Genomic DNA, 23,032 nt, shown 5'->3' on the forward strand with positions numbered 1-23,032 from the left:
GTTTGTTTTTTTCAACAATCTTCAAGGGCCAATTTGCAAATTTGATTTCTTTTTCAAGAAAAAGAAAAAGAAAAACAGGCAAGTAGAATAAGTTTCATCTTATTTTACTTATGGAGTTTCAAATGGGTCATTTTGACCTGCAAAAAACAGGAGGGTGAATCTATACTCAATTAAAACATTTAATTACAGTTTCAGTAGTGGTCAACCAACAGCCTGACAGAAGATTTCAAATCCAGCTCACAATGCACTACAAAATAAATAAATACTTGAACTTATCTTTACGCCCACTGATTGCTGTTTCACAATAAGTTTTGTTGGTGTTTTTTCTTCCCCCTTGTCTTTTTTAGTGCAATGTGTGGCACTAATGGTATATTTTAGGACCCAAACACAATTTGTGCATTCATACGAGATTTATGAAAATGATACGCAGCCCTACCATAGATGCACCTGTACAATAAAAATAAAACTGGAATGGCTATTAATTGGTCTGCATTTAAAATGGAGCAATTTGGTCATCTGGATCATTTGAAGTCTAGTTTGTGCCCCTTCTATTTGTAGCATCATCGCATCACTGTCGGGTGTCAATTTATCCAGCTCATATGGAGAATTATTAATAACATGAAAAGACATCTCAGAAACATCACTGAGGGAGGGAGAAAGGAGACATTTACGAGGTAATTGGCTGGGCGGACTAACGAGCCCCCTTGACCTCCGACCGACCATCACAACAAGGTTGAATGTTACATGCGATGACACAAGAATGATTTGACAAAAATCTAATACGAGGATACGATGCGCTGCTGCCAAATTAATCGACAAACTTGAACGGATCTTCGCCGATCATAAATAAAGACATGAGGTGTCGTCACTGGCAACATAAACGCTGACCTTTCCTGTCCACCTGAACTCCCCGCCCACAGGCAACCCCTTGCTCGCTAATTAGACGCACACACATCGCCCTGCTGCTCGCGCACGCGCGGGTCATTGATTGCCAAATGAAGTAGCGCAAACTCACCTGGCAACCACATCGTCGCGAAGAACAAGTCCTTGCTTTATGCAATTGCTGCTGCCTCAGTCATAAAGTCAGTGCAACAATATATGTGTGTGTGTGTGTGTGCAAAGAATAACTCAGTGTTACACACACACAAAGGACAGTCACTCTCTCTCTCTCATTCACTCACTCACTCACTCACTCACTAAGCCACGCCTCCTCCACTACCACATCCTGCACCGCGACAGGAAGTGAGGGTCAAAAAGAGTGGGAAGTGGGCCCGTAGGTGAGGGAGGAAGACGGCGAGGATTGCAGTGAAAGAAGAGAAAGAAAGAAAAGAAAAGAAAGAAAGGAAGGCGGGGATGTGACAGAGTGGGCGGTACTCGAGACGTCAAGTGGATGACTGACTGGGGTGGAAAGTGACAGCGCAGCTGGAAAGTGACACTCACGCGCTGCGCCGGAGCAAAAAAAAACAAAAAAAACACTGGAAGGAAAGAGTCACAACGTACTGTACTCGCTCGTGCGCACGCACGGGGACGGACGGCTTGGATGCAGGGCTGACCATCCCACAGGTGCACGTACAATAACACGGAAATTTCATGAGGCGTTTGAAAAGGGGGGCAAATCGACGACACCCACTGCTGCTAAAAACAGACTTAGGCTGGGGGAGTTTTTTTTTCCAAGCTGAAATATTAATACAAGATGAAAGCCAACTACAATATGTGAAATTCTGAGGGGGAAATTAGACTTTTGTGTTGTTTTGTTTTTTTAGGTATGTCCGATATCACTTTTTTTCAGACCGTATTCACCGATACCGATATAAAGTAACCAATTATCTCTTGTACTTTTGATGCATAAAATTTAAATGAAGCCAATGAATGGCAGCTATTTTTGAAGAAAGACAAAAGGCAGAACAATCGCCCTTGTAAAACAGAATTTAAGATCAAAGTAAAACAAAATACTCAATCCAATTTAGGATTAATTTGTAATAAATTAAAAGTATACAAGTGCAACTGTTACACATGACACTGAAGTTGGAAAATGGGGCAAGGCAAAAGCAGTTGAAAAAATGTTATCAATGCAAGTATTTAAGGCAATATTGATAATGTTTGCATTTTCAAAATAAGAAAACATTCAACTGATTAAAGTTAAAATACAGGACTGTCTCTGAAAATTTGAATATTGTGATAAAGTCCATTATGTTCTGCAAAGCAATTAAATAAGCAAAAATGCCATACATACTGGATTAATTACAAATCAACTGAAATATTGCAAGCCTTTTATTGTTTTAATATTGCTGATTATGACTTTTTTTTTTACCTGGTCTGAGGAAATATTCTAATATTTTTAGATAGGATATATGAGTTTTCTTTACCTGTAAGCCATAATCAGCAATATTAAAAATAATGAAAGGCTTGCAATATTTCAGTTGATTTGTAATGAATCCAGAATTTATGGCATTTTTGCTTATTTAATTGCATTACAGAAACTAATGGACTTTATTACAATATTCTAATTTTCTGAGACAGTCCTGTAGAACGCATTCAAGAGGAAAAAAAATGGAAAAAAAAAAAAAAAAAAAAAAATGTTGCTAACGCAGTAGTAATGCACTCTGAGCGTTAAAACTGTATAAAGATTACAAACATCCAAAATAAATGAGCCCTGAGCAACTGTGATGTCATTTTCAGTCGGCAGCAAGTGTCAAAATGGCCGCCCCCTTAAATGGATAAAAAACGGTGGATTTTGCCGCTGAAATCATATTCCACAAACCAACGCAATAATCATCAGAAAGCCATGTTAAGAATATTTGGGAGCACATTGAACATTATTGTAAATAACAATTTTAATTTGACTTCCCCTTTTAAGTGTGAAATGATGCCAAACCTTGGACATTTCCTATCTTTTATGCACTTTTTCCTCCTTGGAAAACGATCACCGCGTTCTGATCAGTTCTGCATCTTCTGGGTTCCAATCTCGGCTCGGGTTCTACGGTGTGGACTTTGATTGCTGTCCTACTCGCTAATTTTGCTAGCGCAGTCAAGTACAGTGAATATTTGTAGGAAATGCACTTTTAGTCCTTACATAACAAAAACTCAAATGAAAATCAATTGCATGATCAAGTATTCTTCCATAATTCATTGGGCACACTTCCTAATCTCGCACGTCCGAACAGTCCGAAAGCGACTTCTTGTGTCACTTATGTTAAATACAGGAGTGCAGATAATCAAAATGTGAAACTGTAAGGCCAAATCATATTTTATCTGTCATTCCTTATACCAAAAACAAAAAAAATAAAAAATAAAAAATTCTTGTTAAGCTCATTCAAGAATCTAAATTGTCCATCATTTTGTTTGTTTCTATGTGTCCGGCAACTGACTGGACAGCAGCCAAGGTCAGCTGTGATTGGCTCCAGTTTACCCGCAACCCAAATGGGGAAATGCGCTATAGAAAAATGGATGGATGGACAGTAGACTGTGTCGGTAAGTTGAAGCGGCCACAAGGTAGCACTGTTGAGCCGCAAATCGACGAGGAAGGGAAGGCAGTGGCCAATGACCTCTTCATGGTCACTACACAGCAACAAGACTCCCACAATTCCCAGTAGAAGCGCAGAAATCATGTCAGAGATTCACAATTGCCGCAGTCTTATTAATACAGATTCTTGTAACATTTTCACATCTATAGTCTATTTGGGCCATTTTTAGAAGGCTGTATCGTTATATTTAGCATCAATATATTGAGGAAAATGTTTCGACTGACAATGTAACAAATGGGGGCGGACACTGAAACATTGGGAATTTGTTCAATCAAATGTAACAGCATATTAAAAGTAACTAATATAAATGACAATTTAAGTAAGGTTTAAAAAAATAAATAAAAATAAAACATTCAATAAAAAATACGCATTCAGACGCTCCTCAATAGGTGCTGCTGCTTTGGTTAGCAACGGAACCAATTACCAAATGACACCATAACATTTCTCCTTCATCGATTTCCATCAGTTTTTGTCAACATGCGAAAGATTGATGTCGTCAAACTGTCATTTCCATGCTAACGCCTGCACTTATTGGGCAGCAGATGCGTTTGCGTGATTGTCTTCGTGACCTGAGCTGGGTGACCGCATGTGTGTGCGTGTGAGGACACTGACAGACGGGTGTGGGGGGAGCATCTGTGGGGGTCAGAGGTCGTCTGGGCAGCCCTGACTTTGGCCGTGACCTTTGTCCGGAGTCCAATCTATCCTCATAACAAGCAAAGAGTGTGTGAGCCGCTGGTGTGCATATTGGCACAGGTATCGCTCCAGTAAAAATAAATAAATAAATAAAATAACAAATAGATGTCTGCTCTGTCTTGTGTGTACAGTTCACGGCCACGGCGGGTCTCTTCCTGCCCCCTGGGGGAAGTCTCAGCCTTGGTTACCATGGAGACCAAACCTAGCAACACCACGGCCAAGCCACTTAGATGACACTGGTCGCAACTGACGCATGGTCAAAACGGGGCTCTGGGAGCAGGAAGACAATAAGCTACAGCTCAGAAAGCGAGATACAAACATTGAGACCCCCACCCTTGGAAAAATGTTCAGGATATAAAATCACAAGAAATGGCCATTTTGTGTCGATATCGCGTGTGAATGTTGAATGATTTGAAAATACTAGCGAATGAATTAGAAATGGTGTGGGAAATGTATAACGTGAGACTTGAACATAAAATGAAAAATGGGGAGGAAAGCTCAATTAATCAGAGAGAGGTACATTTTTCCTACTTATTTTGATTCATGCTGAATGAGTTCAATTGGTTTGAATTGGTTGGCAAGTGGTGAATTTGAGGCAAAGCAGTCAAATGGATGAACTGGGACAATTTTACATGGAAAATATGGCATTTTTCAAAAATAGTAAGGCAGTTATAATGGTTTCAGTTGCTTGATAAACACTTAATATGAGGTGATTGTCACTGTTTCTTGAGGAAAATGAATTGTGGGATTGTGAGGGAGGAAAAAAAAACAGGACATGCTTAGAAGGTAAAAAAAAAACAAAAAAAAGTGGTGATAACATCTGACGAACGTTTGAATGCAGAATAACGTGTTTTATGTATTATAAACATTATGTATTCATACATTTATTACGGCTCTTGGAAGATAGCCTATATTTAGATCATCATAAAAAAAGGTAACTTGTTTATCATTATTTGATTATTTTCGAGCACTATTTAGATGTTTGCAGTTCCAGCTATCACTGAAAGTAGGATTTTTTTATTTTTTTATTTTTGGACATGTTTGTAAAAAATAGTTTCATGGATGCCCCGAATAAAGTGAAAAAATGTATGCTGGTTTGAATCAGTTGAAATAAGTATATGGATAGATTAAGAGGCTCCAGGTGGAGGAGTGGAACCGTCACTTGCCTTTGGTGCCGGTTGGCGTGGGTTCGCTCCTCCGCCTGAGAGACCCATGTGGCTTACATGAAGTGAGCTTGTGTGTGAATGAGTGATTTAAAAAAAATAAAAAATAAAAAAACGTCCTTATGCTGGTTAATATCAAAATAAGTCTACCGTACTTAAAAATCACATTTAAAAACATCACCAAAGGCTCATGGATTCAATTAATTACCTAAGACTAAAACGAATGATATTTTTGCTATAATTATAGTTAGTTTTGTAAACATAAAATGTAGTTTCAGTTTATTTTCATTTTTTAAAAAGCATTTTCGTTTTTATTTTATTTTGTTAACGGAATTGTTTGAATTTTTTTTTTCGTTATAGTTAACTAAAATAACCTTGCTCTGAACATTGCCAATAGTTCCAACGTTAATTGAATGCGCTGAACGTTTTGAATGTATGATGACAATGATGCTTCCATTCCAGCATTCGCATCAAGAATAACACGATAAACAACCAGTCTCCATTTGGATCACCCTAATTGTTTTTTGTTTTTTTTCCCCTACACTATTAAGATGTGATCTAGTGATCACTGAAAGTTGTGTTGATATGACATCGTGCACACGCACACACACACACACACGGTGGGTCGCACAATGCGACCCCAGAGAGGAGGATGGGGGAGGCTGAGGCCTCGAGAGTGCCATCAATCACGACACTGTCACAGGGAGGACCGGCGTAAAGGAGTGGGGGGGTTACAAAGAGCGAGAGAATAGTAAAAAGAAGGAGGGGAGGTGAACGAGTGATGGAAGCCAAGGTGATGATGGACAGAGGAAGAAAAGGAAGGCGCAGGGAGGATGTGCGCTCATTGTCGGGCCTGTTGCGAGCTCTTGAAAGCGGTCCGGCCTCTCGCGCTCTTGCTCAGCCTTCCTACTTCCACACACACGCACACGCACGGCCTCTAATTCATCTAATCCATCACATTCCCGCCCGTACAGCGGCCCGCTGATGGACCCGCCAAGTCCTCTACATCGTCCCGAGTCGCAAGACTGCAAGGTGAGAGATTAAAAATCCGGTCCAGTGTTTTTGTTGTTTTTTTGTTTTTGTTTTTTTAAATCAGTGCAGCAGCGAGGAGTTGAGCTTGTCGGATGGGAAACGTAAACATCTGGCCTACGCGCTCGACACATCTCTTGTCTTCTGGGATGATGCGGATGGCCCGTGGGGAGACGGCTGTCCAGACCGACCCTGTGCCGGCTCCCCACGACGCGATGCGCCAAGGTTGAGGGTAAAATTGTTTCTGGGGAGGGGGGGAAAAAAAAAACAAAAAAAAAAAACAAAAAAAAAAAACAAGGGACAAGCGGCCTTGAGGTTCACTTCGCTGATCTGTATATATGACTGACTTTTGAGGTCGCGAGGCCGCCATATTGCTCCTCCCAAGAAACGTTTCTCGGCATAGGATCCTATAAATTTACAGTATCGAAATTGGAGAACATTTGAGACAGTACTTTGTACAAACAGCATGATTGACGGTGTTTTAAATTTATTAAACATAAACAAGAAGACTTCAGACATTTTACAACTTGCCTTAAATATGTATAAAATTAAATATGTATTTGTATGAATTGTAGCCTATGCTGAACTCATTGGCTCCCCAAAACGCATAAATACGTTCTATTTTAAATGTTTGAAGTATACCAAAGTCGTATTTATCCGGGTTTTTTTAATGCTAGAGCATACAAAAGGCGTTGATGCAGCCTCTCAACTGCAAAGAACCGTCAAAGAAATGGTAGTTATTGCACAACCGGCCAGCAGGTGGCAGCAGAGTAAAGGAGTTCAACCAGGACCATGTTGGAAAAATGTTGGGCTATTGGCTATCCAGTCATATATACAGGTCAGTGGGTTCACTTACACTCTCAGCCATTAGCTTTCATCTACAACAACGGTGGGCAACCTGAGGCTCGTGGACCCAAAACAAGTCAGAGAGAGATGAACTGACCTCATTGGCATGTCCTCAAAATGGTGGTCACACTTTGACACCGTACTCCACTTTTCGACACCTGAATGGGGCTCATTTGGAAAACATTTGCTAGTCAGAGTTTGTCAAAAGTCAGCCCAATATGGCTCCTTCAAACCACAAAGACCAATGGCACCCAATCATCGATGTCACGATCACACTTGCTACAAGCTCACGACAAACCAAAATGTTCATATTTATGCTTGCGGTTCCTTTCCAATTGAAGTCAACTTTCAGTTCTCAGCTAAATCCTACGGAATTTGCAATATTTCCTAAAATCCTAACTTCCCGTGGAAATTTTTTAACACCACCACCATAAAATTTGATGGACATTTTGCAACCCTACCAACTTTATGATCAATTTCAGGCACGAATCCTTGAAACTTATATCCCATTAGGTTCGGCTAAACAGAAAACAATGACATTTTAAAAAGTAAAAAGATGGTTATGAAACAGAACTATTAACAGTATGATTAATAATGCAAATGCTTAGGACAGCCCCGACATACACTTTAAGGTTTCGAATGGCGCAAGAAGAGAAGGTTATGGAACACAGGAAGGTACCCTCCGTTAACGCCATACTAATTATGGATTGTTTTAAATTATTATGTAGAAATGCTGAAATTGGAAAAACAATGACATGAGGTGACGTGAGAAAAAAAAATCTCAAGTAAGTTTAATAATTGTAAATAACACAGAAAGGGCTCGGCTTCAAAAGGTCCTGGTGTGACATTTCGAGGCAATCAGTGTTGTTCAGTGTGATCATGTCGTATTTATGGCTTTGAAGAATTTTTTTTTTTGCACAAATATTTACTGTAATTGACAGTATTACTGCATTATCAAAATTTTGTGAGAGGAATTAAATGTGGGGGAAAAAAATCAGAGCTTGTCATTTTGTAGTGCTGTTCAAAAGTGTCTTCTCAAATCACTAGATTGGGATGTTTCTCTAAAAATAAAAATTCCTATAAAAGCGAAAAGACGAATGAATGATTCCAAACAGGCCACGTATGTGTGGACATGATCTAAAATAGCTCCTGATAGGAAGATGTAAAAAGTCGGAAAATTGGGCTTCTGGGAGTTGCTGCGTTTTTTGTTTTTGTTTTGTTTTTTTGGCCAAGCGCCTCATCTTTCACCTTGCCTGCCGACATCATCATCATCATCATACTTTTTTTGCGAGACCTTGCCCTTTTCTTCCTCTCATTCAAACTTTCCTTCTCCTGGCTCCGTCTTCGTCTCTCTGTCGTGTTGGTCAGCAGCGGCTGTGACATCAGCGGCCACTCTTCTCGCCTCCGATTGGACATTCGGCCACGTTGCCAGGCAACAGCAGTGAAAGGTCTCAGTGTGAGCGTGCACGCCTCCGCTGTGTGTGTGCGTGTGTGTGTTTACAGCGAGTGAAAGGTGCGCGAGCCATTTTCCACGCCTTGCCCTTTATCTGTGCATGAGGAATGATCGGAGCACATCCCGAGGTTTATCTCCAATCAAAGCATGCAGATGATTGGCTGCCTGTACCACAGAAGAAGAAGAAGAGGGATGACAGCGTGTCTCGTTAATGAAAAAAAAAGAAGAAGAATCAAACGAATGTCTGTCTGTAACGTCTCCACAAATAAACGTGTTCTCATTGTGTGTGTGTGTGCGTAAGCCCCCAGGAGTGGGTGGTTATTGTATCTGACACAGCGGCTCTTTCTCGCGCCTCATATTTCTGGGCCGATCGATTCCTCTGACTCCCGACAAGACAATAATCGCACCTCCCTCTCTCACTCCATCACTACCATTATTACTGACCTCCCCGGGGAGCCGGCAGGGTGGAGGCTGGGTGGGGGGGTGGGGGGCGAGGGGAGAGGCAGGGAGGAAGGGTGAGGGATGAGAGGGAGACACCGAGTTGACAAAATGAGCCTATGATGATGAAAAAGCAAGAGGGGACAATGTTGAAAGTGAGACGGGACGAGTCGGCCCGGAAAAAAAAAAAAAGGGGACGTGGGAGACGAATGGAGGGGAGGAGAGGTGAGGCGAGGATGGGAAGGACGTAAAGGAAGGTGGGAAAGATATACTTTCTAACAACATAAGGAACTATACGGGAACTTCAAAATGGACCCCAACATGGTGTCAACTCACGCACGCAATCATCAAAAAAAAAAAAAAAAAGAAATATCCCAGGATTGATGCCACACCTTCATGAACTCTGAGGAGTCACGGCCATCTTGGTGTCATCGACGATAGGGATAGGCCGACTATCGGTCGGGCCGATTATCGGTGCCAATATTTGGCATATTGACAAATTCTTTACGAATCTGAAAGCCGATAAAGCTGGAATCTCAGCGAGCAGTGAATGCCTTGCGAACGTAGCAAATTTTGTGTTTTCATTACGATTTGTAAGATGTTTACTTGTTGTAAAGACATTTCAAACATATTCAGACAATTTTTCACTGTCTGCGAAGATCTTTTGAACCCTGACGAAAACCCAAAATTAGTTACATTTAATTTTGCATACGTTTGTCACCACTAACACTGGGAAGTCCCAACAATATTTAATTAAAAAAAATAAATAAATAAATAAATAAATAAATACATGAATAGAAATTATGTTGAAATTTTGAAAAACTTTATTTACAGTAGAAAACATTTTAGAAAACTATTTATTCGATGCAAACACTGGGAAGTCCCAACACTTTTTAATTTATACAAAATAAATAATAAAAAAAATAAATTTAGAAATTATGATGAAATTTTGGAAAACTTTATTTACAGTAGAAAACTATTTATTTATTTACATGCTTAGTTTTGAATTTAGCTTAACCCATGCTGATGACTCTGGAAGTTCCCTACAATTTCTGTTATAATTTTTAATTAAACAAAGCTGTCTATTCTTTATATGTTTAATTAAAATTAAAAGAAAAGGTAATTTTTTTATGCTATTATTTTCTCTTTCTCTCTATGAATATAGGCTTGAAATATCGGTTATTAGCCTCCTTGATGACTAATAATCGGTATCGGCTCTGGGAAAAAAAAACATATCGGTCTATCACTAATCATCTTCGAAATGGGCCCCCATGATGATCCCTATTGGGCTTGGGAAAGCTGGGGGATTTTGTTTTTCCTCAAATTATACCGAGCCAAGTCGCAGGTTGCTCCTGCACGGCCAGGAAGTGTCAGATGCTCTTGTGAGCAAGCATGTTGCCACGTTGAATCAGGTACAAGTTGTCCTGCCACAACTCTTTGTCGACATGCTTGATTGTCTGAGTGAAGCAGAAAAATTGTGGTTTGTACTTTGGGTTGGAAGTAACCTTTGTGACAACAATCCTGGAACTTTTCTGACACATCTTGCCGGGCAGCGTAAGAATACAATGACGGCACAACGAATGAATACTATGCTCAATTAAGTAATTGTTTTCTATTTATGGTCTGGATATACGTTATTGATTCCAGCGTGTTCCAACTCTTGTGGACCCTCTGCACTGTGAATAATCTTGGATTACATAACACAATAGCAATGCAAAATGTAAATAAAAAAAAAAAAAGCCTATAATATAATCCACTAAACACCTAGTGTTAAAAAATTTGAAAATTATTTTTTTAGAGAGCCTTACAGAAAAGCAAGATGTCTTAAAAAGAAGGTTAAAGGTCACCACTTGTTAAAAAGTAAAAATATTGTATTATATTGATCATTTTTCATGCTTTCCTCATCACTTGTGTGATTGTACTGTATTGATTGTATTATTCAACAGGTTTGTTACCTTGTCCATTTTTTACTTCGCTTTGGAGATACCGGCATACCACTGACAGTGAGAAACTTAAAATAGCCTCATCTTCGGAGAACAATGCACCAAATCATGGCTGACGTCTATTACCAAACGTGTTCAGCTGCACATTTGGTCATTGCTTACTTTTTACTATTAGGGACCCCAACACTACGGATCGATCAAAACTAGGGATGGGTGAGTACCGATCGATACCAGAACTTGCTATCACGACAATACCAACCTTTTTAATTTCGGATATTAGGTACTCGTGGAGGCTGCCGATACCATTCTCCGATATTTAAGGCAAAAATATCTGACATTGACCAAGTCCTCGTCAGCAGTTGGCACTATAATGCAGCAGTTTGACACATCATTGTGTTTAAATTAAATGTTATATTGCAAAAGTAGTCAAAGTATCGGTACTCCATATCGGTGCATAGTCAAAGGAGTAACTGTTTGTACTGGTACTGGTTTATTGAACATTTCTAAGCAAAACATCTCTAAACTGAGCATTGCCTGTCTTATTTACTCTCATGAGACGGTGCAGGTGTGATCGAGCCAAATGTCTGTTGAATGTAGCGCGTAAAGTACAAGCAAAATAATGAGGGATTTGCTGGCTTCTTATAAAGGAGCGTATGAAAGACGAGGACGGTGGGGGGGTTGGGGAGGTTTAGGAGAAATGGAAAGTCTGAGAAATATATATAGGAACACACAAACATAGATATATATAATGAAGACATGGCTGGAGTGGGCGCTGAGCAATATTATGAAATTGACAAGAGCACAATAGTTGATTGGCAGGCGGGACTCCTGCGCTGCCATTCAAGCGCGGAAGAATGGAACTCGCAAATTCACGGTCGGCGCAATCAACGCAGCGTGTCGAGCGACGCGCGTGCGCGTACACGCGCGGCGCCGTCGGCCTTTTGTGTGCGGCCCGGCCGTGAATCCAGATTACAATTACAGTAATTGGCTCTCAATTCCTTGGATTTGGCTTTGACCCGCTCCACCTCGTCCTCGTCCTCGTCCTCGTCAATATCCACGCACCTGTAATCGCCACATGCATCTTCCTCCTGGTGCAACCCCCCCCAACTCCCCCCACTGGACCTCCTTTTCATACTTTCCTCCTCCCTATCACATGCTACTTTTCCTTCTCACATAGTTGGGGCACCAGGGAATGTATACTTTATTCATGCTGCATTTATTATGGAGAGATAGAAGGCATGCAGCTATACAGTGCAGTTTTTTTTTTTTTTTTGGAGGGGGGAGAAGTGCAAGAAGGAGGTGAGAAAGGGGGTGATGGAGGTGCTGCTGGTGATTGTGGTGGAGGAAGAGGAGGAGGAGGAGGGTTAGGAAATTGGTCTGGCTAGCGGAACAGCTTTTCACCTCTCTCCCTCTCTCTCTTTCTCTCCCTCCTTCTCTCTCCCCCTCTATTCTGCTTTGTATTCTGCAGAGATGACAGGGGGAAAGCTTTATTGCTCCGAGTTTGTATCGATCGGGGCCCCTCAGAGGGGGGAGGCCGGAGGACGCGCTGAGCGGGGCCTTTCTCAACGACGGCGAGCCTTCGCAACAAAAGCCGAGCCCACCCCCGTCCGCGCACACGCGCGCTCTTCCCCTCCCGTCCCCTCCTCTCACTCGCCAAGCTCGCTCAGAAATTCTAATTCATTGCTCTTATTCTCAAAAGGTTAGGAAAGCGAGAAGGAGAGCGAGAGAGAGGAGGATGTCTGGATCCTCGCTCCAAGTGAGGAGCTGGGATCTGATAAGCCACAACACACAAACAAGCAACGGGAGGAATAAAGAGGGGGGGGGGGGGAAGATGCCTTTTAAAGCGCCTCCCAGTTGAACCCGGAGGGTGAATAAACTCCTCTCTCACACACTCAAGGTTACAAATGTGCGCACGCACCATGCCATGAAAACTCAATCTCAGCAATTTAACGTCACACGTGACGAGGAAAGCCGTTTTAACGTTTGGTGGCTGTTCTAGTATTCCCAAGGAGGAGTCCTGGGGGAAAAAAACATGGTGCCTTCAAATCAAAATGGCGGACAAACTGGAGTCTGTACGTCGTACCTACTGGTGGTGGGCGAAAAACGGATTTCAAGATGGTTTAACACCTCAAAAGTGCCCAATCCCGACAAGCACAGTGCAGTCGCGAGGTTCCAGGTTCATTTCCTCCCACATTCCAAAAACAGGCACGTTAGGTTAGGTGCATTGATGACAAAATTATCCATAGTAAAAGTATAAATGCTTGCCTATCTGTATGTGCCCTGCAATTGGCTGCTCACTCGTCTAGAATGTTTTCCACCTCTCAACCAATGTCAGCTGGGATACGGTCCAGAGAAGATCAATGACAAAAAGCACAATGAAAGAAAAGAAAAAGGATGCAGGTGTTGTGAAAGTCTAACGTATACTGTATTTCAAGAAGAGCACCACCGACACCTAAAACTAAAATCGCAAAACACAAAACAACCAAAATACTAGGGGTGTCAAAATGAGTGCGCTAATTTCAAATAAATTTAAAGTTCCTTTAACGCCACTAATTTTTTTTCACACAAAATTAATGACCGTCCCCCCGAAAGCCTGTATTGGGGAAATTCAAAATTCAAAATGTCATATTTGTGGAGATTTTTAAAAATTTGATTTCAAAAATGTGCAAAATTTCACAAGTTACTTTATGTTAAAGATTAGATAGCTCTTAATATGAAAAGAAAAACGTACTGAGCTGTCACCAATGTCTTACAAATGCAATTATGCCATCTAGTGGCAGAAAAATGACCTCCACACATCAATATCACACTCGTATTTTTAAGAGTATAGTACCTCTTCTTAATTTTAACTCAATTTTATGAATTATTATGAAATTACTGTATCAGTTACTAAAAGTTGCAGACATATTTCTTAGTTTAACATTTTCCCCCACTTTTATGATAACGGAAGTTTGAAAACATAGAAAAAAAAAACTACATTGTATTGTAGATTTAGAACAGATAAAATTTGCAATTAATCGGGAGTTAAACATTAATGTTATGCGATTGACGATTAAATTTTTTTATTAACTGACACCCCTACAACTCAACTCAACTTTATTTATATAGCGCTTTCAAACAGCCTGAGCTGTCACAAAGTGCTTTACAGAAACACAAAAAACAAAAATAACATAACTTGGTTAGATGTAGTTGTGCATATGTCACCATTCCAAGCAGTGATTTCGTTGACTTTGCCGGCAGAAAAAGATACGAATTTTAGCCCGGATTCTAGTCTGAAACTGTTTTCATTCCTTTTATTCCTACGCGGCGGCTTATCCTAAATGTACCACCCCCTAAACCAAAATCTGGATTGTGTCACTTGAACCCCGCAGTGTGCAAATTCAGCAATTTGCAAGAGCTTTGCTTGCCGTTTGACGAGCGTTCCATAAACAGGGGGCGGGGCCATGACCCCACGCCAAAGCCAACTGACCAAACACTTGAGTCATGCGTGGACGCACACACTGGGGCTGTTTATCCGTTAATAGCATGCACAGCGGCGCAGCCAGGGAGGAGAACAGATTGTCCATCAGGAGGAGAGTTGGTGGGTGGGGGGGGGATTGACAGAGTTCAAGTCCATGGCCAGAGGGCTAGAGGAAGGTTAGGGGGTTGACGGTTCAACTCCCAAGAGGGATGGAGGGGGAGGAAGAGGATCCCTGCTGTCTCCCGTCGGACCCCTCCCAAACCTCCCAGCGGAGGAGAACGACATTACAAAGCCCACCCACCCCAACCCCATCACCCTCCACTGTCCGTCCTGCTGTTGGCCCCCTTGATGTCCGTGGGTAAACCCTAGTTTCTTAAACAAACACACACGTGAGATGCAGGCAATCACACAGATAACACGCTATCGCCGACAAACACACGACGGCCTGGACAAAGACGGTATTTTCCGCCTTACTTCCGAGTCAAATGGCAATTTCTTCCGAATAGCAATTTTCTGCCTCAGAAGTAGTAACGCAGTAACACAGGGGCGGGTGTAAAATGGTCAGTAGTGGGCAGTCAGGCAATTCTCTGCTGGCCTAAACACCACCATAGGCGCTGATCTACATTGATGGCCTAAATTGTATTTTATTTTTTCGTTGAATGTCATTGAAGTAATTTATTCACAACAGATATTTCTATTCATTCGGTAGAATTTGTCCTGACTGCACTGCTTAGACTTTTTGCCCAATCAGCATTTGATCTGCACACATCAATAACTTCAGTATGACGTTATTTGGTAAATATTTATGCCGATTATAGACATGAATTCTAAGAGTGTGGCGTGATAGCGGTCATCTTAAAAACTAGACTAAGTAAAGCAAATCCCAACTGAAGACTAAGATACCAAACGCCACTAGGAAGTTAGACAGCAGCAGGAATGTGAAGTTCAACATTTGGCACTTGTCACACCAGACACTGGCAATGACATGGTCTAATTAGCTGATTGCGGGATGCTGTGTGAAGCCGCACAAGATTGAGGCAATATCCTGTGTAAAAGGCAAAAGGTAGAGAAAAAAAACGCTGGATCTTATTAATGCCTTTAATAGGCCAATTTACTACCTCAGAATATGGTTGGGTGGACTTCAGCACAGTTTTCTGCTCGTTTGCTTTTTTGTATAAATGGTCCATAGAAGGTAAACAGCAGAGAAATGTTGGCTTTAACTGTGTAAAAGAGGATAATGTTTGTTATCTGTGGTCTCTTCTTTACGTATTCTGCTTTCCTGGATAAAAGGCGGATAAATTCGGTATCATCCGTTACTGCAATTTTGCAGGATTTCTGTTTTGAAAAAATCTCCAGATAACAACACACTGTCGCCAACAGACCAGAAGTACCTTTTATATTGCCTGTGAAAGCCATAATTTCTTCCACATAGTGGCATGCGGTATATACAGTATGGTGTAAGCAGTAGATGAAATAAGTATGGTCAAAAGGTATAGATTTGAACTAAAAAAATGTAGATTTGGACCCAAAAATGCATGTTGATGACTTTGTATCTAATTCCGTGTGCAAACTGATTCAAGCAAGTCTGACCAGTTAAACAAGTTAGTTTTTTTTTTTTTTTTTTGTGGGGGGGAGTTGTGATTGTCCTTAAATTTCTATATCTTTATTTTTGTTTATTGTTGTTGTATTTTACAATATAACCACAATTTTGACAAGTATTTTTATCATGATGCATACCGTTACAGTGAAGGGATTCAATTTTTAGTATGATATGAATTTTTACGCCATAATCACCCAATCCCTAGCAGAGCCATAACAGAAGATCCGGCATCTATTCACCTGCGCCTTTAACACAGATACGCATTTATAGTATCTGCCCCCAGTTACGGCTCTGATATCACCTCAGAAGGCGGAAAATTGCCAGGTCAACTTACTCCACTTTTCATCTCTTTCACTGTTCAGTGTATCAGTAAACGGCACCAACAAGTGAAAAAAGAAAAAAAAAATGCTGTATTTCCAGGCCATGTAAAGGGTTTCTTTGTTATCTGGCTTCAAGATTGCAAGATACGGCGTCTGCGTGAAAACAGTTGTGGTGAAAAAAGGCAAAGACATAAATGCTGTATCTTTCGTTACGGCAATTTTGCAGATTATCCTGTGTGGAAGAGGATACAAACAACAACACACTTGCACTTTTTTTTTCCCCCCCGCCATGTTCTGTGCAAACGGCACCAAGAAGAAATGTGAGGGACAAAGTCGACTGGGCAATTTTCCACCTTGGGCGAGACGTACGAATCCGTAACTGTAAAAAAGGCACAAGTGGATAAACGCCAGGTCTTCTATTACCAATTGCCAATTTTGCGAGGTCTCGGTGTGAAAGAGGCTAGCGTGACCAAAAAAAAAAAAAAAAAACTAAAAAAACTTTGACTTCAAACACAAATGATTGGCAGTTGCCCTCCCTCCCGTTTTCCTCATACGAGAGCAAATCATTCCATTGTGAGCGACATCGTGGCTGATAAGTGCTTGGCTGTTTCCATCTCACTTTCTCGCCTTGCGGAAAAGACCAAACACAGAAGCCCATCACTTGCAGCAGATGTGAATGGATATGAGATATTTGTGTAAACACAGGACATATACGCACACGCAAGTATAGGCCCTTTTTCTTTATATATGTATCAGCATTGATATTGCTTGTGCGGTTTAACTTGCAGCTCCAGATTGGCTTCAGTGATAGAGCATACATCAGAGACCAACACACACACATATGCACGCACGCACACAATACCTGCAGGCCCTTGTGGGCTGGATGCATTATTAAACACACAGGATTACACGTGTACAGACACAATACGACTTCACAGTGTAATCGGGTGTAGTGTTTTCTCGAGTCTCCACGTGAAATTCTTCAATTTACCTCTTCTTAACTGCAGCTCTTAAATTTGTGTTTTAAATACTGATAGACTGATATCATGATGTTATTTTTTCAGGTATATACTGATAATTACTAGTAGTCAAAGAGGCTGATAAAAGCTATTTGGTTTGGTACACAGGCAAATTTGTGATTTCCTCCAGTAGAGTTAGAAGCTGCCTTTGTTTACTCAAGCAGAAGTTTAAATTAAGACATTTGATAATGTGACAGAATAATAACGTTGCGATTATCACGTCTGCAGTTGAGCGTTTGTGGGCGCAGTCCTCTCCAAAATTTGCTGCATGAAACTGATGAAGCCTGTTCAGATGAGAGGCCAAACATATTCCGAGACAACCGCAACAGTTGGGTTGCAATCGATTCAATGCTCTGAAAATGCAACGACCAAGAATGAATGAGAATATTCACAAGCAGCACGCTCAGCGGTCAACACTGTTCACGAGATCGTCACTGTATTTGAGGGAGCCGTTTATTTGTCTTAAGTGGATGACGATGGCTGAGATGTGGGCGGGCGGCGGAATTGGCAGTGGCCAAACCGCGACTAAACCACAACACGAGCAGCGAGCGTGTTTACATCTGTAGGGCGGTCGGGCCGGTCCCAGACTCTCACGGTAATCGATGAACGAGGGAGGAAAGGGAGGTCGGGGTGAGAAAAATCGGTAAAGAAAGCAGGTTATCTCCCGTCATTAAGGGAGGGGGAATTCCCGTCCGCAAGGGCGGGGTGTAGGAGGAAAAGACTGGGGTTCATTGATAAAACAGGAGGGCGAGGGGAGACGGGGGGGGGGACGATGTTTGGCATGGGGAGAGAGCAGACAATTATCTGTATTGATTAGAGCGGCCCTGCGCTGTGAAGACTGAGAAAACTATGACTGGATCAATAGCAGGAGAGAGGGAGGGAGGGGGGGCGTTAGAGGATAGACAGACCAATAGGGAGAAAGCGGTGACAGAGATAAAAGACGCGTATTACCACAAACAAAGAAACGGAAACGGTTGGCGGTGCTAAAGCAAAGTTGGGGACGGTGCAATAAAATGTACGTGAAAACACAAACAGAAAGACGCATTAGATTGGAAATAACGTCACTCTTTACCATTGATTTGTCTACAGGAGCGTGCAGTCATTCACAAAGCCCGCCAATACACCCCCCGCCCCCCAATACCCACCTCACCCACCACCGCAGCTCAGAGCGATGTCGACTGCAAGCACAAACATGGCAACACGCACAAAACTATACTTTGCTACATCTATTTTGAACCGGCTTTAATAATGTATATTACACTGTCATTCATACAGTGAAAGGGCCATTTATTTACTCAACCCGCAGAAAGTGCCCAGCTTCCATTTGGGGTAAGGCGTCGATGAGAGGGGAGGTGTTTACTTGTACAAATGGAGCTAAATAAGACTTACGTAAAGGCGCGTAAATGTCAGATATTCTTGTGCAGCAATTTTTCACAGGGGATCTTTTATCCAACATTACCCAAAAGAAAAACCAAACAAAACAAAAAAAAACCTTTCCATGTTTATACAGAACGTGACCAAAAAGGCATACTTAAAAGTAATCTACATACAGTATAAAAATAATTATATGTAATTAAATAGAATGTAAAGAATTTAACCACCAGGCGGCAGTATAATACAATTACGCAGACAATCAAAGAAGAGCTTCACAACTATAAGTGATTCGGTAAGCTGCAGTTCTTTGCAGAGGATAAAGAACATATGCCTGTAGTATGTATTATATTTTCTGTCACCTCCACAAACAAACTCCATTCGTTAGCCCATGTATGCGGACACACATCAGCTTTGCAGATGCCACCAGAATCCTGAAGGCCACCCTTTGAGGAAATTAATCCACAAGACACAAATCAATTGCAGTGTAGCCTTTTTTTTTTTTTTTTAAGCTTTTTCAGGACATAAATGCAGTTCGAGTTTACACTAATAAAATGATTATTTAGTAGATCATTAGAATGATTAGAAAATTCTTGCATTCATTAACCAAAGACAATCTTCCAAAAAGTTCTTATTTAGACATGAATGCTTATTGACTATCTGCACAGTTCAATTGATGTACAGTACACCCAGTATGAGCAGGTGCAGGTGCACTCGCAGTTTCAGGTTGTATGTAATAGAAAAAAATCCAGATAGACTATGAATGGAATAAGCAAAAAATAAATAAATAAAATGTAAATGTTTTTCTTTTTATCCATACAGAATCCACCATCTAGATTTTTCTCGACTACCCACAAACAGAAACTGCACAAAGTGCACAGACACATGCATTATTATTACCAAAGTCGGACTTCATTGTGTGTGCGCGTGTGTGGCGAATCTCCCAGTTCCAACTGACATTTGTAGAAATCCTCGACTCCACTACCCGGGCAACCTAAACACACGCGCACGAAAGGCACACTGGGGAGCACATCTGTCATATTGTCGTGTATCGGACATTACACAATGATCAGCCACCGACATTTCTCCTGATATGTTGTGGCACTGAAGCGAGATGTATTGTCAGGGACGGTTTATACAAAAGCCAAACAAACAGATGAGAAACATAAATTCTGATTTAGGGGAGATGGGGGTGGGGGAGATGGGATATTGAGGAAACCTTTGGTAAGGGCAGAAAATGTCAGATTTGACAAATGACCTTTTAAACATTGAGCAGATGTAGAGCATCATGTACACTGTGGACATAGAGAGGTTACACTGCCACGGAGAAGAGAAGAAGAAGAAGAGAAGCGTCACTGCGCCGCAGTGGGGAGAGAAAAAATAAATAAATCCAAAACTAACTGAACTTCGATGAGGGTTTGGAAGGAATCGGCGCATCAGGAGTCCACGCGCAAGAACGAAAACTACAAATCCTCACAATTTCTCTTTCATGTAGTATACAGTACGTGGTGTAAACATGATAGTGATTGGACTGAATCTGTAGGACGACATGACCCAAACATAGTGGCTTCAAACCAAAATTGCATCAGGAGTCAAATTTTCAGAAATTTCAGTACTTTGGGTGACAATTTGACCTTGTAAAACTTACATTCAAGGTTTTGTATTTTTCGGCGGGTCAGGAAGCTTCAGTGACAAGCTCCGCCCACACGCATGAGCAAAAACTCAATTACCTCACACTTCCTTATTGGTCGTCTGTCTAGTCGTAAACGTGGTTGAAATTTGGTAACAATTGGACAAAATCTTTTTCAGACAACTTCCTCTTTGAAGGACATGGCCAGTATAACTCCAAAAAGACCATTTCAACTTCTCGATACGCCAACCAAATTTCATGTTCATGAAAACTAACATTCAGGGACGAACTGTCAAAAACATTTCATTGGCATTTTTCGTCAAGTCGCCAAAACTTTGGGCAAATGCTCCAGCTAAACGCAATGACAAAATTTCTTTACAACAATCTGGTCAATATAGCTCAATTGTAAATTTTGTAGCAAATGGACAAAATTTCTCAAGCAAGTTTGGAAGTGGCCACATTCAGCCAAAATGGATGACTTCCTGTGTCTTTTCAGGCATAGCTTCTTGAGACTTTTTTTGTGGGTCTAATCATGATCACCAAATTTGAAGTTGCCAAGTAAAACCAACTGAATTTTCAACAAAAGACTTTTGGTCAAGCTTTCACCTTGTGGAGCTAAGCTATATCGTTCAAATTTTTGTATTGATTTCAAACTAAATTTGTTCCGATGAGCTATGACCACAATTCCAGAGTTCAGCGTCACCTTTTGTCCTCTCTGTCATAGTTCAAAAGTGAGTTTGGCAGCAATCTCTCAGGCAAGTTTGCTTTTTTAAGACCCCCTGCCAGAAAATGGCCAAAATTACCCTAAAATGGCCGCTTTCAAGCAAAGTAGACGACTTCCTGTGTCTTTTCGGGAATGGCTTCTTGAAACTTTTTTTTTGTGGGTCTACTCATGATTGACACGCCTACCAAATTTCATGCGGCGAAGCGAAAGAGGTTTTGGGGGCTCAATTTTCAAAATGGGCTTTGGGTATTTTTGGACACAGGAGGGGGAGCCATGAATTACAGGTGTGGAGTTATGCATGCGTGACATCACCTTTGAGGCCTTGGGAATGGGCACCTTGGAAACGGTCGCTAAGGGAACGGCTCCAGAGGGGGAGATGGCTGGACAAGACAGTTGAACGGGAGCGAGAAAACAAATGTAAGAGTTAAGACGGTTAATGAAGGGCTGATCAAAACCTAAATAGGAAGGACAAGTCATTTACCTTCCTCGTGTCCCATTGGGGCAACACGGAGTGAAAAAGCGCGCTTCATCATGGCTACACATTGCAGTCCTCCCCCCACATGTATACTGTGACCTCTCAAGGACTCCCGGAGATTTAGCACAGCGGCTACGGTTAACAACAACAACAACAAAAATGAGCGATAAGCGGCGTTGGCCTCGGCTCCGAGTTAACACAGAGAGGAATATTGACAGGGGAAACATGTTGATGGACAAAGAAAAGCTCTTAAAGTGATGCGTCGGCTCTTAATGGGCGTAGGCGGACGGAGGTCGTCTATGGACGAGTCGCTCGGAGATTTGGGGAGAATTGGCAGCCGCGGCTCGACCTCGACAACGATTGGGCGACGACGACGTCAAAGCATCTGAACAGATATCAAAAGTGTGTCTAAAATCCTGTTCTGCAAGACATCGACTCTCGTAGCATTTTTGGGAAGGATGTGCGTGAAATGTATGGCTGCACAATTAATAAAATTTTAATTGTGATCAATTTTGGATACCACAATTATAACCTTGACTGTGGGCGATTTTTACATATTTAACGCAGCTTCTAAGCACGCTTTAGCCCACATTAGGAGGGGCCACCCACCACCCCCCACACAGAATGACATGAAACCGGACGTGTTGAGGACTTTACTCTGAACAGAACTGGCGCAGTATTTGGAATCGAAGAGGTCCTTTTCTTGCTCCTTACGTCAGCCAATTTCCATTGAAATGAACGAAGGCGGCTTCTGGTTACGCACGGGATACGTACTACGAACTTGGTGTTCCACACGGTACGTTCGAATTCGGATACTTCATCATTTTAAAATAAAATTTAGGGAATAAGATTCCAGAGATACTTACACTTTTATTCTTTGTAGTGTTGAATCGCTTTAAACTACCTAAATAAGCTAGCACACCTTTCTGAGTCATGGCAAGTAAAGTACACAAAATTGGGACATGAGGCACATCATGATGACCCATTTCAATGATCATGATTACATTTTGATGAACTGCCAGTTAAAATGTTACCATTGAAGTTTATCGCTCCCCCGGTCACTTCTACATAACACTTGACAGCCTTCTAATGTTAAGACGAAAGATCAAATTAAAAACACTTCAGTACACGGCGGAAATATTTTTGCATCAAGACACTTCATAAACCAGCTCGGCCGCGGTGATGCCTCATTATCATATCAAAGGTCCGGCTCGGGGTATGCACTATGGATTTGTATGTATGCATAACGTGATCAATATCGGTCGCTGAATAAAACATGCTGTCGAGCTTTTGACAGGCCGATTTGAAATGGAGATGCTATGCTAATAACAAAAAAAAAAAAAA

The 23,032-nt window shown here is 41.4% G+C and overlaps 1 protein-coding gene across 7 annotated transcripts in view; it reads right to left on the minus strand.

The window, feature by feature from the left end:
* The window catches only part of pou2f2b (POU class 2 homeobox 2b), an 84,438-nt gene that overhangs the window by 14,869 nt on the left and 46,537 nt on the right, over positions 1 to 23,032 (minus strand). Inside the window, exon 1 of one of the 7 annotated variants that reach the window (XM_077527724.1) lies at positions 1,016 to 1,111. The exons of the other annotated variants lie outside the window; for them this stretch is intronic. Within the exon in view, the coding sequence (XP_077383850.1) occupies positions 1,016 to 1,028 (13 nt within the window). The 5' untranslated portion in view covers positions 1,029 to 1,111. Of the gene's footprint in view, positions 1 to 1,015; positions 1,112 to 23,032 lie in introns of those variants that run through there. 7 annotated transcript variants of the gene reach the window in all.

Source organism: Festucalex cinctus, chromosome 7 (assembly GCF_051991245.1).
Source record: "Festucalex cinctus isolate MCC-2025b chromosome 7, RoL_Fcin_1.0, whole genome shotgun sequence".
Classification (NCBI taxonomy): Eukaryota; Metazoa; Chordata; class Actinopteri; order Syngnathiformes; family Syngnathidae; genus Festucalex; species Festucalex cinctus.